This window comes from Nyctibius grandis, chromosome 7, assembly GCF_013368605.1.
Source record: "Nyctibius grandis isolate bNycGra1 chromosome 7, bNycGra1.pri, whole genome shotgun sequence".
In the NCBI taxonomy this organism is placed as follows: Eukaryota; Metazoa; Chordata; class Aves; order Nyctibiiformes; family Nyctibiidae; genus Nyctibius; species Nyctibius grandis.
The window spans coordinates 35944011-35960980 of record NC_090664.1 but is presented as its reverse complement, the minus strand read 5'-3'; the positions used below and the strand labels follow the sequence as shown (position 1 = coordinate 35960980).

Below are 16970 nucleotides of genomic sequence, written 5' to 3'. Positions count from 1 at the left end.
AGGAATGAAATATCTCCCCATCGGCCTTACCTAAGAAAGAGGGGGAAATGAAGATAACACAACCAAACTAATTTGTGCTTTTTGAAAAGCAGAAGTATCCTAGTCTAACTTGACCTCAAAACATAGCACCGACTTCTCCTTTAAACAATGACTTTCCATGTTTAGGAAACTAAAATAACTCGTGTTATTAGATGTGCAGGAATATTCTCACTATCATGAGAATAAACATGAGGCTGAAGTTTTTTTCATCTCTGCAGAAAAGTTACAAGACACTAGAAAGTTACTTTCGTGTCTTAATGGTTAGTCTGGAAGATAATATGATTGCTGGTAAAAATTACATCAATGAGATGCTACTCTTATTTCCCAATAACTATTAACGGGCTGCCTGAGGTGCTACTTTCTTCAGCCAAACTGCTAAGACACCAGTTTAACCACCTTTATGAGCAAGCAGTGCTAAACTTCACTCACTGAATTATTTGACTGATCCTTTGGAGAACAGGTCCAGGTCAGGAAAATATCTGAAAAGCAATTTTGTAAAAACACAATGCAGATTTTCATATGTAATGTCTTTCACTAATTCTCCTAACACGTTTTCCTTATTTACAACTACAAAGCTATTTCTTATAAATGAAAATCCATAGTCCTAATTATTCTGCTGCATGATGTTCTGACCACTGCCTAGGTACTTACTTTAGGGAATACAGGATTATTTTAGTAGAACACAAGATTTCTATTTAATGCACAAATTTGTTTAAAGCAGAACTAATCTCAATCAGATGGAAGTAAACTTCTATTTTAAAAGGACTGAGCAGCAGCCCCCTCAGTGAAGGCAGACTAACCTTTTCCAGTATAAGCTGCCAGTTTCAGTTGCTGGTAAAGTTCCAAACTTAAACCATTTGAGCTAAATTTCTATTTGGTCTTTGCCTCAGGCAGAGTTCTTTTGGAAAGGAATACACACAAAAGTTACAGGAAGAAGTACTATGTATTTGCTAAACTTTTCCACAAAGACCCCAATCCTGGAACTGGCAAAAAAAAAATTATTGGAAGATGGCCTGGCAGTCATTAGTGTACATCAATATTTCGACATCAACAAATCCAGGAGTTGACTGGATCAGCAATCTAAATCTTTGAACTGGAAATCCCACCCATGTGCACATCACTCCAAGGACAAACAGCATCAGTGTGGGAGGGAGACAGGGTCAGAAGCTGCCTGCCCAGCCCAGTCTATTTATGTGTTGCATCCAGGCCTACAGGAACCAACCATGCAACTGTTTCTCTCACATTTAATGGAAACTAGCATTATTTTTGGCAACTGTTAAGTATTCTGATTCAAAATAATAGGAAAAAAATCCAAGGCTTTCTGCTTACATAGCTACTTATATTTGAATGTGGAACTTCAGATTTCATGACCAGAAGCCTTGAGAACAGGAAAGTGGTTCAACACCTGTGCATACTCAAGCCACTTTTGAAACACATACTTAGATTCAAACATATAGTTAAGTCCCAATAATGCCAGTTTTGAACCTGTGCATTCCTTTTCCATTTCTGTCTTCATGCTAAGTAGCTGCTGTTACTTACCGTGGCAAGACTCCAAGCAACACTTGCTGGAAAACATCAAGGTGAAGTGAGGGTCGGATTTCTGAGCATACCCAGAAATCATTGTGCTAGGATGGCTGTGGCATCTGGCTGGAGTTGCTCTAACCTCTCCACTGCTGTGGCTGGTGTTATGTCCTGAATGTCGCTTTTGTGTTTTGCAGCTTACTTTTACAGCCTTCCACATTGAAAATCATTCGCTTTGTAAGTGGGACTCCATTACTATCCTGAATGGTGGCTCTCCTGGGTCTCCCGTCATAGGAAAGTATTGTGGAAATACATCCCCTGGGACTATTCAGTCTGGTTCCAGCAAGCTAGTCGTCATCTTTAACTCCGATCACTCAATTCAAGGAGGTGGCTTTTATGCAACATGGACAGCACAATCTCTAGGTGAGAGAAATACTGGTTTTGTCAGGTCTAACATAGCAGTGCATCATGCCTCTATAGCACTTTCCAACCCAAAATGAAATAGGATTCATCCTCTTTAATTAGGTTTGCATTAAAGAACAAAAGAAATACACACCAACATCTTCAGCATTCCTGAGAGAAGCCAGCACTATAAAAGTCAAGTATTAAACCAGTGTTTTCTGATCCCACACAATGAAATCGCATTTGGAGTGATTTCGTACTTTTTAAGCCTCCTACTGGCAGTTTCTTGATGTCGATAAATTGATACCATGCCTGTTACCCTCCCAGCAGTGGTATCTATTGTCAGTGGCTATGAGACATTTCATTTCTTGAATAATAATTGTTTCACAGTTTGATTTAGTTTAAACACTTAAAACTAGAAGGAAGTCAGTTTCAAAATAAAGAGGCAGACAGAACTTCTCAAAGAGCACATGTGACAACAGTCTAAAACTCTTCCACTTTAGTAGAGATGTTGGTACACTTGTGAAGGTGGTACACAGGCAGGACTGAATTGGTATATTTTAAGAAGCTACCTTCCCTCTCTTGAAATTATCGTCTCTCTGGATTAAAAAAAAAAAAAGGTAGCTCACTATTTGCATACTGTCCTTCAGGAGGTGACTAAAGGCAAGTGTAGAAGTGCTGACTGGTGGCAGAGCAGAATTCATTGTGCCTTCCTACCTCAGTACAGAGCTGCCAATGGGTTCCCTAGTGTCACTTCCAGCTGCCAACCTTCCGTCTGATGCTGATCAGCTTTCTATCACTTAATGATCTAGCAGTATTCACACAGTCAGTGGATGAAGTGTCTTCTTAAACATATCAATAGTCTGTGCTTGCATGAATATACACTGTCACTTAAGCAGGTTTTTGACACTTTTCCCTGTTGTCACTTGGATTTCATGTGCAAGGAAGGCCACTCTCCAATGATGTAGTAGACATTAGCATACACATGCAATGTGCATAGTCAGTGTGCTCTCTGCAAAACCAGATTTCTTTTTTATATACCTGGTTTCCTTTCCTCAGCTTTCTTCTCATTTGTCCATTCAGAATCTCTGGGTTTACATTCTGTATGTGTGAGCAAAACTTGGCCTCGTATCCTTCTAAACACAACTGCCATTTCTAACATAGAAGAATGAAAAATAAAATCTTCCTTTTAAAGCTGATATATATTTTTTTAATTAAAAGAAAAAAAAAGTAGAATGTTGTAAACTTTTTTTTCTCTTTATTCGTCCTTTTACTACACCATCTCTGAAATAATAATGGGCTGCTAGTACCATACACATAGCCCCAGTAAATTTTTCTTGGCATGGTATTTGCAAATATGTTTCAAATTAACTAAACTTACTATGTATAAGAACATGAGCTGCCACAGAGCCATGACCAGCTATTCCCCCTTATAAATGAATCTGTTAACAATTGTTAAAGGCATGTTTTTCAGCCCTCTCCATAATCCCACTGAGATCCACAGGGCTGCCTGGGCTGGAGGAGAAGTCACAATTTTGCCCTGGGTAAACAGATGTAGCTTGAGTAGATTCACATGTGGAACTTCAATATTCGCATGTTGCAGAGTGAGAAAGAAAAGGATTCAGCAGTAGAATGAGTTCTTTTCCCTAGGGTGCTTTTCTGAATGGCTGTCAGTCGTGATATGCAGGCTGTGGGGTGTGGGAAGGAACCTGCACAGTTTCAGGAGAAGCTCCTCATTAATTTATTTCTGACCCTTACTCTCTCTCTAAGCGATACTCACTTCTAATTGTCAGGAGTATATAGATGGACCAGAGCAAAACTGGCAAGGAGAAGGAGCTTGTGAAGAAGAGAAAGTGAAGTATAAAGAGATACTTTCTCTAGAGTGCACCTCCCTCCCTGCTGCAAGGGTGGGAGAAGGAAAAATAATTAAGAGAGGGTGTAAATTAAGTTTGAATGGGTGTAGGGCTTTCCTCCCTCACTCTTGCAGCCACAGCAGCAAGTAACCATTCAAAGGTGATGCCAACAGGAAATATCTGGACATTTCTCACACCTGTTGCTATTTTTTCCAGGATGTGGTGGAATCATTCATTCACATAACGGGATGATCAAGTCTCCTCATTGGCCTCAAAACTTTCCCATGAACACCAGATGCACATGGACCATCATTACGCATGAAAGCAAACACTTGGAGATGAACTTCCACAGTAACTTCCAGATTCCAGATAGCAATGGAACCTGCCAGAGCAGTTATGTGAAGGTAAAATAATTGTTGGTGTTAGATCACCAGAGCAGTGCTTTAAGAAGTCATGATTCCAGAATCCTATTTTGCAATCGTCAGGGTTACGATTATCAAGGTACAAAATTCAGGAAATACAAACTGAAGTCCTTATACCAATATAGTCAATTTTCTGTATGCCTTGAGAACTGGCTTGTATATATTTTAAGTTTTTATCAGTTCTTGAGTTTCCACCTCCAGCAGGGTCCCATCACCTTACATGCTGCCCCAAAAATGAAAAATATGAAAAAAGTGCATATGACTTCAGAACCAGGAAATAATGAGAAAATATAGTGTAATGAAAAGACCTTTTCAATTACTCCAGTGAGTAAAAAACAGGAATGTGACACTATAATTCTACAAAACTTCTTTATAAGTGTATAAACTGTCCAAGTTGCACTAATCCTTCTTTTTTTAATCTCAGAAAACAAAGATAGCATTCTTATCTTTCATAGGTTGTCAAGAGCCACTTGTTTTCAAAGCGATAGAATGGAGTGGACATGCTTTGAATTTTTCAGTGTCATTTTTTTCTCAGGCATTTGGCATATTTTCAGTGGTTTTGTGCTCATTTTCTCCACAGCAGTACAACTCCCACTTGAAATAAAGGGCAAACATAATTTGACAACAAGTACACTGAGCAGCTGTACATCTGATCTATACCTACTAACTTACAAACCACAGTTGCACTCATTTTTTAAGGCTGTGGAAAAAAGTACTATTAGATTTGTCTTTCCATAGCCTGCTCCACTGATTAATTGATGTAATATGTTACAATAAATTTCACTAATATGAAAGTCTTAATGCCAGCCAATAAAGATGCTTTAATTTCAAATTTCTAAACTGTCCTGAATTACCTGGTCAAAACTATGTCAACTGCAGATTTTCTCCATAGAGAAAAATCTGAAATTTTTGGTGATGTCCACCTCCATTTCTGAATGTCCAATTTGAGATGCATGAAGGTGTCTGGATATGAATAAGTGTGGAACAGGTGTAAGTTTCTTCCATTCATTCCAAGCTCAGCAGCCAAAAAAGAGGAATCCAAAATCAATAGTGACTTTGCAAAATCTTGGCCAGATCATAGACTATTTGTATTAATCCTGTGAACATCAATTGCCTCAAACACCTAGCCAGATGAATGAGGTGATTCATATGCCTACACTTACAGACTAACCCTTGGCTAGCTCTTTCTAGGATGGTTGCTTAGAGCAATCACAATTTCATGTGGTTGTTCTAGTTCCACTAGACTTCTTTCAAACACATTATTTTAAAAATCAAATATCTTTTTGTTTTATATTTTTGGTATAAAGTACCAGTAAAAAAACTGTTCAGACACATTGATGAAAAATAAATTTATTATTAGAGTAAATAATGTTTCCTTTTTTCTTAAAGCAGATGTTTAAAATCCTTAGCAATAAACATCCTGATCCAGGAAATTATTTAAGCACTCAGAAACATTAAACATTTGTGCCTATGTTTCATTTTATATGTACGTTGAAATTCAGTGCTTAAACTGTGAGCCTCAAGTACATGTTTAAGTAATTACCTGAAAAGGGTTTCACTTAAAAACCTACCTAAACCTGCATGTGCTTCTTGGATGCGTGGTTTGATTGAACTTAAATTGGCTATTGGTACAGTTGAAGTAATATTTTAAAAAAATGCATATTTTTCTTTATTATATTTTTTGTGAATTATATTATTTTGTTAACTCTCTACATGATTTGATACTTGTCATTGAACAGGTGTTCAATAACAAAAATGGGAATAATTTTTGATTAGCAAGACTAGATATTAAGGATCCAGATCTTCCAGTTTGATGCCTCTATATTACCCTAACATGATAGATTTGGTTTTTATTGACTTATGAATCAGGTAAAGATTGCATTTAATAATTCATTGTATACACATATATTTGTAGGGTATATGGAGATAAGTTAGCCGAGAAAAAATGGAGGTAGGTAATGATGCACATAAAATATTTTTCTGTGGTTCCCTTGACCTAATCTGCATTGGCTCTGCTATCAGCAGGTGTTTGAGCAAATGACCTCCAGATGCCCTTCAGAGGTCCCTGGCAACCTAAGTTATTCACTGTGATTCACTCCTTGGAGAAGTCTTTTTGTCTCCACTGACTGTAAAGTGAAAGGAGAGTGATTAACTCCCATTTAGATCTCTAAGATTCCGTGTTAGATGAATCCTACCCTAAGTCTATGGAAAGAACAATTGCATACGTGTTCCTGGTGGGTTCCCACAAACTACATGAGCTTTGAAAGCACTAAACCGTTTCCAATCTGGGCTTGTCAGGTGTGGAGAGGAAATGATGAAGAAGCAGCAGCTCTGTTAACCGCAGGATGTGGAAGTTCAGCTCCTGATCCTGTTATTGCTCCACACAATGTAATAACTACAGTATTTCAGTCTCAGGATGCTCCCGGGCCAGGTTTCTCTGCATCTTTCATAAGCAGTAAGTAATATTAAATCCAGATGGCTGCTTTGTTAGTCCATTTTGGATTAGTTTGATCTATGTGTAGCAATTAAGACCTCAGTCCAACAAGGCATTGAAGCCTTTGCCCAGCTTTTGAAATCGAGTTTACTTACTGAACGCAATGGAGCTACTGTGTGCTCCAGTGTTGGGCTTGCCAAAGATCCTCCAGGCAGCAATAACTTTGTAGTTATTCTTAGCCACCTTTGCCTTTTCAGTGTGTGGAAAAGAAATGAATGGGCTTTAAACTGTAAGAATTTGTTTCTCTGTAGTTAAAGTGCTTGGAAGCTGAAGCTAAAGCTATAATCTTCTCAAAAAGGAAAAAGGCTCTGCTCCTCCTTTAGAATTTTAATCTCTGTTCTTCTTTTCAAGGCACATGCTGAAACTGTGGTAATTTCTCATGTGTATGGTGTAGCCCAAGCCCTTCACATAAACTGCTCTCAGGAGAAGAAATGGCTCCTCACCACCTGCTCTGGCCTTTGCTTTGCTTTGTTGTATTTGCATTTCACGTAGTTCAAATGGCATTTCTTCGGTGGGCCTCTCCATTTCTTAAACCATGGCATGTTCTTTGTGACAGTCAAACCCACCAGAAGTGTAGGAGGTAGTGGTCAATTGCTGTCAGTTGTTTGGTTTTTTTTTGTAGGATGCTGCCAAAGGAAACCACTTTCCCTTCACTGTGTTTAGATTAAAACAGTGAAAAATTAAGTGCTTAGAGGAAGACACTATTGAAGTATACAAAATTCTGAAAGGAAACTGCTTTTGTTTTTATAATGTCTGCACTAATGTTGTCAGTAACAACTAACAACCTCTTAGTGGAGACAATCAACGGCTTCATATGTCTGTTCCTAATCTTATACCAGCATTTCACTGTGCACTGCACCCTTTTAAGCCTGTAGCTTAAAATAAAGAGAAACCCCAAGGCCATGCAAGTCATTAGGATCAGAAGGAGCTCCATGAAAATGAACAGGTCTGTGTGCTTGAGAAGTTCTGGGTGGCAAACCTTTCCTGCCTCTGTGTATAGCAAAGCAGCCCAGAGATGGCCCTACAGCAGACTCCATATGCCTGGTTGTCAGGCATGAAGCAAGAATGGTACCACTTGGGCTAACATGGGCATTTTCAAATGAGGGTAAACTGCTGATGTGCCCCAACAACCGTGCATCCAGTTCCGCTACATTTGTATGTACTAAGGGATTTTGAAATGTGCAGGCTCCAAACCTGTACGAATGGCAGTGCTGTGTCTTTCTCATCAGTGGGCTGAGGGGCTATGGCCTGATCTTATTCAAGACACTCCAAGATACTCTGTGAGGCTGTAGGTGAGAAGGCCCTGTGTTTCTCAAAAACACTTCTCTGTGTGTGTAAGATCTGCTTTTGCCGTCATGATATATACTACTCTCCCTTCTTGACCAGCCTCTTAAGGAGAGATGAGGTCCTTGTGGACAGTATTGGTTTTCTCACTGCAAATCTGGAATTATGTTATCACCTGTATTATAACTGTGTCTTATTTATTTATGTTTGTAGGATGCGGAGTAAATTTCACCAGCCCTGCAGGTCGTATTGTCTCTCCTAACTACCCTAGTCAATATGATAACAACTTGAACTGCAGTTATATCATAGATCAAGGACCACAGTCACTGGTGATCCTAGAGTTTGAGACTTTCCACTTGGAAGGTAACTGGTTCTTCATAATTTCAGCATCTTATTACTTGAAAACATACAAGTCTTCTATCATGGAAAATGGTTGATGGTTTAATTTGCTGGTCCATTCTGAAAACCATATACAGGCTGGCTGAAGGAAAGAAGCCAGAGAGTGGTGGTCAATGGGACAGAGTCCAGTTGGAGGCCTGTGTCTAGCGGAGTCCCTCAAGGGTCGGTACTGGGACCAGTACTATTCAATATATTCATTAATGACTTGGATGAGGGAATAGAGTGCACTGTCAGCAAGTTCGCTGATGACACCAAACTGGGAGGATTGGCTGACACACAGGAAGGCTGCGCAGCCATTCAGAGAGAACTGGACAGGCTGGAGAGTTGGGCGGGGAGAAATTTAATGAAATATAACAAGGGCAAGTGTAGAGTCCTGCATCTGGGCAAGAACAACCCCATGTATGAGTACAAGTTGGGGACAGACCTGTTGGAGAGCAGCATAGGGGAAAGGGACCTGGGGGTCCTAGTGGACAGCAGGATGACCATGAGCCAGCAGTGTGCCCTTGTGGCCAAGAAGGCCAATGGCATCCTGGGGTGGATTAGAAGGGGTGTGGTCAGCAGGTCGAGAGAGGTTCTCCTCCCCCTCTACTCTGCCCTGGTGAGGCCGCATCTGGCATATTGTGTCCAGTTCTGGGCCCCTCAGTTCAAGAAGGACAGGGAACTGCTAGAGAGAGTCCAGCGCAGAGCCACGAAGATGATTAAGGGGGTGGAACATCTCCCTTATTAGGAGAGGCTGAGGGAGCTGGGTCTCTTTAGCTTGGAGAAGAGGAGACTGAGGGGTGACCTCATTAATGTTTATAAATATGTAAAGGGCAAGTGTCATGAGGATGGAGCCAGGCTCTTCTCAGGGACATCCCTTGACAGGACAAGGGGCAATGGGTGCAAGCTGGAACACAGGAGGTTCCACATAAATATGAGGAAAAACTTCTTTACGGTGAGGGTAACCGAACACTGGAACAGGCTGCCCAGAGAGGTTGTGGAGTCTCCTTCTCTGGAGACATTCAAAACCCGCCTGGACGCGTTCCTGTGTGATATGGTCTAGGTAGTCCTGCTCTGGCAGGGGGATTGGACTAGATGATCTTTCGAGGTCCCTTCCAATCGCTAACATTCTGTGATGCTGTGATTCTGTGATACAGCCAAATATTTATAGAGATATTTTCCAGGGTTCAGTTTTGCGTCACTGAAGGCTTCCAGAAGAGTGAAGATAGATATCACCTTTTGAATATCTTACAGCAATGAGGTTGGGAATTTGCCAGGTGGTTGGAGTACAAGAGTGACTGTGGCCAATTTGGGTGTTTGTTCCTGCCTTTTTGTTTGCCATTAAGTCTTAAAATCTTTTTGATCTTAGGCCAGCTGTTTTGCTTTTCAGTGCTGCTGTTTCCTTAACTAAAAAGGATATAAATATACTTGGGTGTTATACAAGGATGTACTAACATATAAATGTGAAACTAGGTGAAGGACTACAGTAACTGAAAGCCTATAGAAGTTGTTACCCTGTGCATACCTGAGAACAAAAGTTTCTCTTGAGGTTTTCAAACTTGGCAGCATTTAGCCAAGAAATAACAGGTATAATATCCCGGTCTTATTGGTGTGAATGGTAAAACTTTCCCAAATTTGATAGGATCAAATTTTTACGGGTGGAGATGTCATGATAACACAGAGGAATCAGTATGACCAAACTACTTGGGTGACATTACATATTTTGAGGCCATCTTAATTTGGTTTCCTTGAAGTCACCTAGACAAAGAGATTTTTGAGTAATTTGTTACTAAGCTGGGGTGCATAACTTGAATTTTTCTTCAGATCAAATAATAAAGTCAGAAAATAGTCTTTTTTAATTTTCTTTTTAAGTTTTCAAACTGTTTTGAATTCAAAAGTATTCTGGTCCAAACTTAATTTAGGTATGAGACAAAGATTTGATTTGACTATGATTTTATCTGAAACATTTTTTTCATCCCCTAATACAAACTGGTATGTTAAGGATTTTTTTTTTAAATGAAATGTAAACCACAGAAATTACATAATTTCTTCATGTAGAAGACATTATTATTCAGCAGACACACTAAACATTATGCTGAATCAGATGATGCCAATTTTGAGACATCTATGAGTACACCATTGATTTGTATTATGTCTGTGCATTCAGTTAATTTATAAATGGATTCAAGCTTTTATTATCAGGAAAGTTAAAGCAAAGAGGTAAGTGATACAGACATGATAATAAACATAGACCTAAATAAATAGTAAAAATATTCACTGCTTGCAGGGAAATTTGCTCCTTTATTGTTACAGGCTTCCTTAGGCTACACAAACTAAAAGTTCTTAGTCACATGAAAGAAAAGACCTTTGAATATGAGCTAAAGGACATCTGGTTATAACAGAGGAAGTACGACACTCTCCAGTAGTTGATTATTAATTTTTTTTACAAAATCTTAAAATACAACCCTGTAGCAAAGAGAAATTGCCTGGGTTTAAATTGGAAAGAAGACTGAAACCACCATCTTGCAAACTATCATGCAGAAGTGAAAACTTATTCAGCAGTCCCACTGAATATGTTTAGCACATGTGCCTAAGGATTTCCAGCATGAATTCCCTTAGTTCTTTTGCAAAGGCAGGACAATGTTTGGCAGCATCTGTTAAAAACATTTCTAGCTATTCCATATGCAAGGAAACATTGCACCTGCTCAGATTGTTGCTGAGTGCGGCATATAAAATCTTAACCATACTAGTACAGATGTTCTGGATTGGGTTTTTAAAGTTTAACTACATGTCCAATTAACATAATTTACTACCTATCTGACTTCTCAAAAGAAATCAAATTTTTTTTTGCATAGTTGTTCAATAATGAAATGAAGTAATTCAAATAATGCCTGTAAGGCATACATATCTCATTGACTTTAACGGGTTGAGATATCTTTTCCAGAAAATTAGAAGGCAGAAGGTACTTTGCTATAGTGCAGTGACACATTTGTACAAAATTGAATGACTTCATGGGTCAGTCACAGCTCTCTGCTGTAGAGTGGTTATGTTTTCAATTATGATGAGATGCCTGTTCTGATATAAAGAATGACACCAAATGAGGTGGTTAACCCGCAGCAGTGATACAATGTCAGTATCTGGAACAAAATGAACATGACATGCATGTATTAAATATTAAATATGTATTAAGCAATAAATATAGCAAGTAACAGAGCAAGAGAGAACTGGAGGAAACTGCATTTGTTGATATTGTGATAAAAATTTAATCTAAATTGGCTGCTTCCCAGTAGGTAGAAAAATTGGTTTTATCTGACTTTGAGCCCCTGAAAATAGACATCTAATTTAGATTATCATCTAGATTTATCTCCTCCTATAGTCAAGTGAAAAAGATGGTGCTTTAAACTCAACACCAAATGTGTTGTACTGGTGGAATGAATTGCCTTCTGAAGGCCTCCCTCACTTTGTTTACCCATTGACTATTACAGGAAGCCATAGACAATAGCTTACACAAGATACTTAAGATTTAGGCAGCAAAACACAGGCAAGATTAACCCTATGAAAGGAGTTTGGCTTTGTCTCTGTGGTTTCCTTGCAGCTTGAAGAGCATCTCTTCCTGTGCCAAACTGAATATGGTTACCGAACCTTTCTTCTGATTTGCCTGTTTCATGAAGTTGCATAGGTTGCCACTTGCTTCTTGTAGTACCACCTCAATTGTTGTTTGGTTATTTTATAAAGAACCAAACAAATGAGGGTGAGTTTGTTTTCTCAGCCCCACTTCTGTGGCAGTGATAAATGTCATCTTCCATCTGTCTTCCCTCCTTGGATCAAAGTTCTACACAACTCTAACATATTAGAATTAGTAAAAAACACTTATCTATCTTGGTAGACTTACTGTCTAAGAAATAATTAATCACATCCATCTTTTGTTCATAAGCTTTATTCAGATGAACGTCCCTACAGATACACCTCTAGGACAGCTACAGTAGTGTATCATCAAATGGCTATAATACTCTTCAAGTATGAGTATAACATCCAATAAAGTCTGAGTTCCAAATCATGCAAAACTAGGGGAAATTGATGTGGGCCTCCTGCAATATCTGCTTTTCAAATTCTGTAGTATTTCTACTCTGTCCATACAAAACAACTGCATTGTGTTGTCGACCTGAAAAATGTTTTAATAACTTGTTTATTTCTCTTTTCTTTTTTAAAGCATGCAACTGTAATTTTGCAATCTGGGATAGGGTCACAGCTTTGTTTTGGAGTCTTCTCTATCTGCTTTCTCAGTTGTTACTAGGCAATTCAGAAAATAGACAAGTTTTGCAATAGATTATTTTGAAAGAGGATATATATATATATATGAAAGACTTGTAATTCCTTGCTTTCAGAATAGTATCTTGTGCTATGGAGCTGGTTAACATATTGCACAGGAGTATATATCTGTGTAATACTTCTCCTACATTAGTAATTACTAATTGTATTATTGTTTATTCCAGAAGCTACAGTTGTGAACCAAAACCTTATTAAGTTTTGCAAACTTTAAACAAAAAGACATGTTCTGCCTCAATATAAAATGAAACAGAATCCATGGCTATAGACAGAGAAATGGAAAGAGGACATTGCTATTAGTGATCAGATAGTTAGGGGCCCAAATTCGATCAAGGTTTTTGTGCGGGCATCATATCAAATAAATGATTTTATGGAGAATAATGAAACTGGACAGAAATTTCTGCTAAATGGAAAGGAGACGACACAAAAGTGTATTTCAAAATGTAATGTAAGGACAACTGAAGCTCTTATCATGTGAACTTTGGAGACAGGACTCAATGTATCAATGCTGAGCAGTACCAAGAAATGATAAATAGAGTGCAGATAGATAACAAAAGGCCTTGAAAGCAAACACACAGCAATTCAAAGAAAGAGGGATATGTTCATAATGTCAGGCCAAATAATTGATCTCTCCAGCAGTATTTGGAAGAAATATTGTCAAGGCCAGAGGAACGAATGGTACAGTATCCATGTTGGAAAATCACTGTTTCTCGGGTGAGAGTCATAGCTATGTTGAAGGATAGGAAAGAGTTTATTGAAAGAAAATAACTGGAAACACTTGATGATATTTACATCTAGCCTGTATGTGAAGACCTAGAGAGATCCAAATCATAGACATGGACCTAATGAGCTCAGGCAAAATGATGAGGCTGTAAAGAAAGAAGATGCAAGGGAAGACTTGTGGGGGGGCAGGGGGGAAGCTCTCCTATTGAATGGTTTTGTTGAGAGACAGAAATAAGATTTTAGTCTGAACAGAAAGAAGCCTGAAAGAGGGAAGTAGACTTATGGGGTCATCAGCATAGAGACAGCAGTTGCATCTGTCCTTGTAAATGAGATTATACAGAGCTAATGTGGAGATAAAGAGAGAAAGACAGGAGAGGAGATGTCTCATCAAATCCTCATGGATGAATCAGAAGAGGGATTACATTCATACGAGAAGGATAAGCAAAAGCTCTTAGTAGACAAGGTTTTATTAAGAAAAACAGTGCTAGCTGTGTGGAAAGTGCCTGTCAGCTCGAAGAGGATGCAGGTCTGACATCTGGCTAAGAAAAGATCTCTGGAGACTCGTGAAAGCTGTTCCATTGTAGTGCAAGGGACAGAAATTGGTCTAGAAAAGATCTAAGATGATAGAATTAGAGGAAATAAACCACAGAGAAGAATTGCTGATGATGTGCTGAGTATGTGTAGAGGCTGGAAGTATGACATAGGGAGACAGAATAGAGGAATCTGAGGCTGGGGATTATTTACAGAATAATGCATTTTAGTATGGTGAGAAATTAAGGAAAAGTGTAAACAAGAGAATGAGTTACAGGATAGAGATCAAACAATAATCAGTCTTGCCAGGATTCATGGGTCATAAATTATATTGGCCCAAATAATGAAGATTCAGAGCTAGAAATTAAGCCTTTTGTTCACAATCCTACATCAACCATCTTATTCTTTCCAGAGCAGCAGTTCGAAACAACTTGTGATGGGTATTGTGCACCTTTGCTTTGCTGAGAAATCTGTTTCACTTCATGCCTTTCTCCAAAGCCTTTTCAGAAAAGGATTCGAGTTGCTTTCTCAAATCTTTTCCATCCTGAAATTGCACTTCTCTCCATTTCTTTTTTTTTTTAATTTTTTTGCATTTTAAAGTTGATTTTTAGTTTTGTCACATTATCAAGTATTCTCACAAGCAGGTAGGACATGAAGACTATTTTTAATTAATTATTTTATTAACAGTGTAATCAGCTATCTGATGTGGCTGGTTGTTTTCAGCACAGTTACTCTTATTACAGTCAGACAGGCACCATATTTCCCTATTGGCATAATTGTAAAGCATGTTAGAATACATTGTCTTCTTTGAGAGAATAGGAATTTTTAAATTAAAACTCCAGAGAGGGTCTAAAGTGTATCTGACTGCTGGGATCACTCTTGTTGTTGCGAAACAGAATTATCACTCCATTCCTATTTGTCATCCTATTCAATATGAGTCACCCTGTTTCCTATAAGACTAGGAAGCAGTTTGTTTTGACTGGACAATCTGCAGGAATCACTCTGCTACAACACTAGGCGCAGCATCTCTCCTGTTAAATTTAGATAATTCCCTATTAATCCTTTGCATTTTAAGTAACTCCCCCATTGTTGCTAACAGATCACTAAACACGGTAACTTAATCTCAATAAACATGTGACACCCCAGCTTCCATCATGCTTATAAATGATGAAGAAAAAGACAAAGAAAACATCAAGTTGTTCTATGAGCATAACAACTAATGAACCTCATTTTTCAGTTTTTCACTGACAGCATTAATCCAGCTTTCCTGCATAACCCATGTGGCTCCCTTCTTGCTCCCACATGATACCAAACCTCTCTAGCTCCCACAATACATCCCTTGGTGGTACCACCCTGGGTACCAACAACTTCTTCCTGTGCTTATGGCTCCCAGCTGGGCAGGGAGGTGGTGACATGGCTCTGAGCTCCCAGGGTGACAGTGGCTGGTGCTCTGCAGGTCTGTGCCTGAACTCACAGCTCTTAAACTGAAAGCACAGCTTGTCCTTCTTGTGGAACATTCCTCTGGCACTCTAACTCAGCTACTGACCTTCATGAAACTTATATGAACTTAATACATTCGAGACCTCTTGTCTCAGTAGAATCTGATTGCAAATGGTGAGGTGGCTAGAAAGTCAGGAAGGTAGGGCAGGGAGTTGGAGAGTATGGCTTGTTCCTCCAGAAACCTAACTGCAAATGAGAAACTAAAAACCAATGCGAAAAAAAAATAGTAGAATGATCCATTTCCCATTTCTGTGTTTCTTAGTGCTTCTAAATGGGCAGCTTTTCACCCACCCTAATATCTGCACTGATTTGCCCCCTAAAGTAGGTAGACCCTATGCTGCTAACACTTCTGCATTGTATGTCCATGCAGCCCCAGCACTCTTGACCAGAATTTGTCTTTATGATGGAGTAAGCATCTTCAGTGGGACGAGGGTTACCCCGCATCCTCTCATCACACTCTGTGGTAATGAGCTCCCTGCCTCAGTCAGCATCTTTGGACCTATGCTGCTCAACTTCTACACTGACTCCGACATTACAGGCTTTGGATTCCAGGCCAGATACAGAACAATTGGTGAGTAGCCTCTGTCCTGTGCTTTAGATGGTGGAAATATTCCAGCTGGATAATGACTCAGTGTAGGAAATGTTGTACCTCACGTTGGGAATACCTTAGATGGATGTGGATGGTTCATATTCCCTCTGCACTTGCCCAAAAGAGCTCTCAGGACCAGGACATGGGACGGTTTGGTGTGTGTTGTCACTGGCTGATGTATTATCTCACAGTTCTCATTTCAAGACACTACATGGGACCAAGTCAGAAACTGAAATACTTTTCCTTTGCTGTAGAAAAGAAATGCAACCCATATTGACAGATTTTGTTGTTGTTGTGTTTTTTTTTAATAATGTTTAAGGAGAAACATCACCAGTCTATTTAACTGAGTTCATTTAAAAGATTTTATCACATACAGGAGAATGGTCTGATTTTCAGTTATACTAAAACTACATTATACAACATGGGAACAAGAACAGGATCTTTAAATGGATCCAGCTATATGCCTCCATTTGATGACCCTCTTGTTGTGCCAGGTATTAACGTAAACAAAAATTGGGATCTAGATATACTTTTTTTAAACAAATATTTTCACCAAAACTTTTTGTCATTCACATAAGATCTCTTGATTTAAAGAGGAAATATGTATTAGAAAAAGAAGTTTCCAACTGAGTTTAGAATTCACGTCTGCACAAACATAAATATCAAAAAAGATTAATTTTCTTTTCAAAACCAATTTTAATATTTTCTAAGTTTAACTTGTAGAGACAGCACTTTTATTTTTGAAAGCTATTTCATTTTCTAACTTCAGAGAAAAGTGTGAGTTCTTAACTTTGGTATTTCCCCTAATACATTCCTCATGTTCAAAGCCACAGCAAAAAGCATAAGGCTAAATTCTTTATATAAAATGAATGGCCTGATACAGATAAGACAGAGGGAATGGCACTGAG

At 38.7% G+C, this 16970-nt stretch overlaps 1 protein-coding gene across 1 annotated transcript in view; it reads left to right on the top strand.

Annotated features, from left to right (window-relative positions):
* The window catches only part of CUBN (cubilin), a 149901-nt gene that overhangs the window by 113014 nt on the left and 19917 nt on the right, over positions 1-16970 (top strand). The window contains 5 exon segments of the mRNA XM_068404678.1: positions 1758-1983; positions 4032-4219; positions 6536-6692; positions 8229-8378; positions 15844-16044. Of these exon segments, the coding sequence (XP_068260779.1) occupies positions 1758-1983; positions 4032-4219; positions 6536-6692; positions 8229-8378; positions 15844-16044 (922 nt within the window).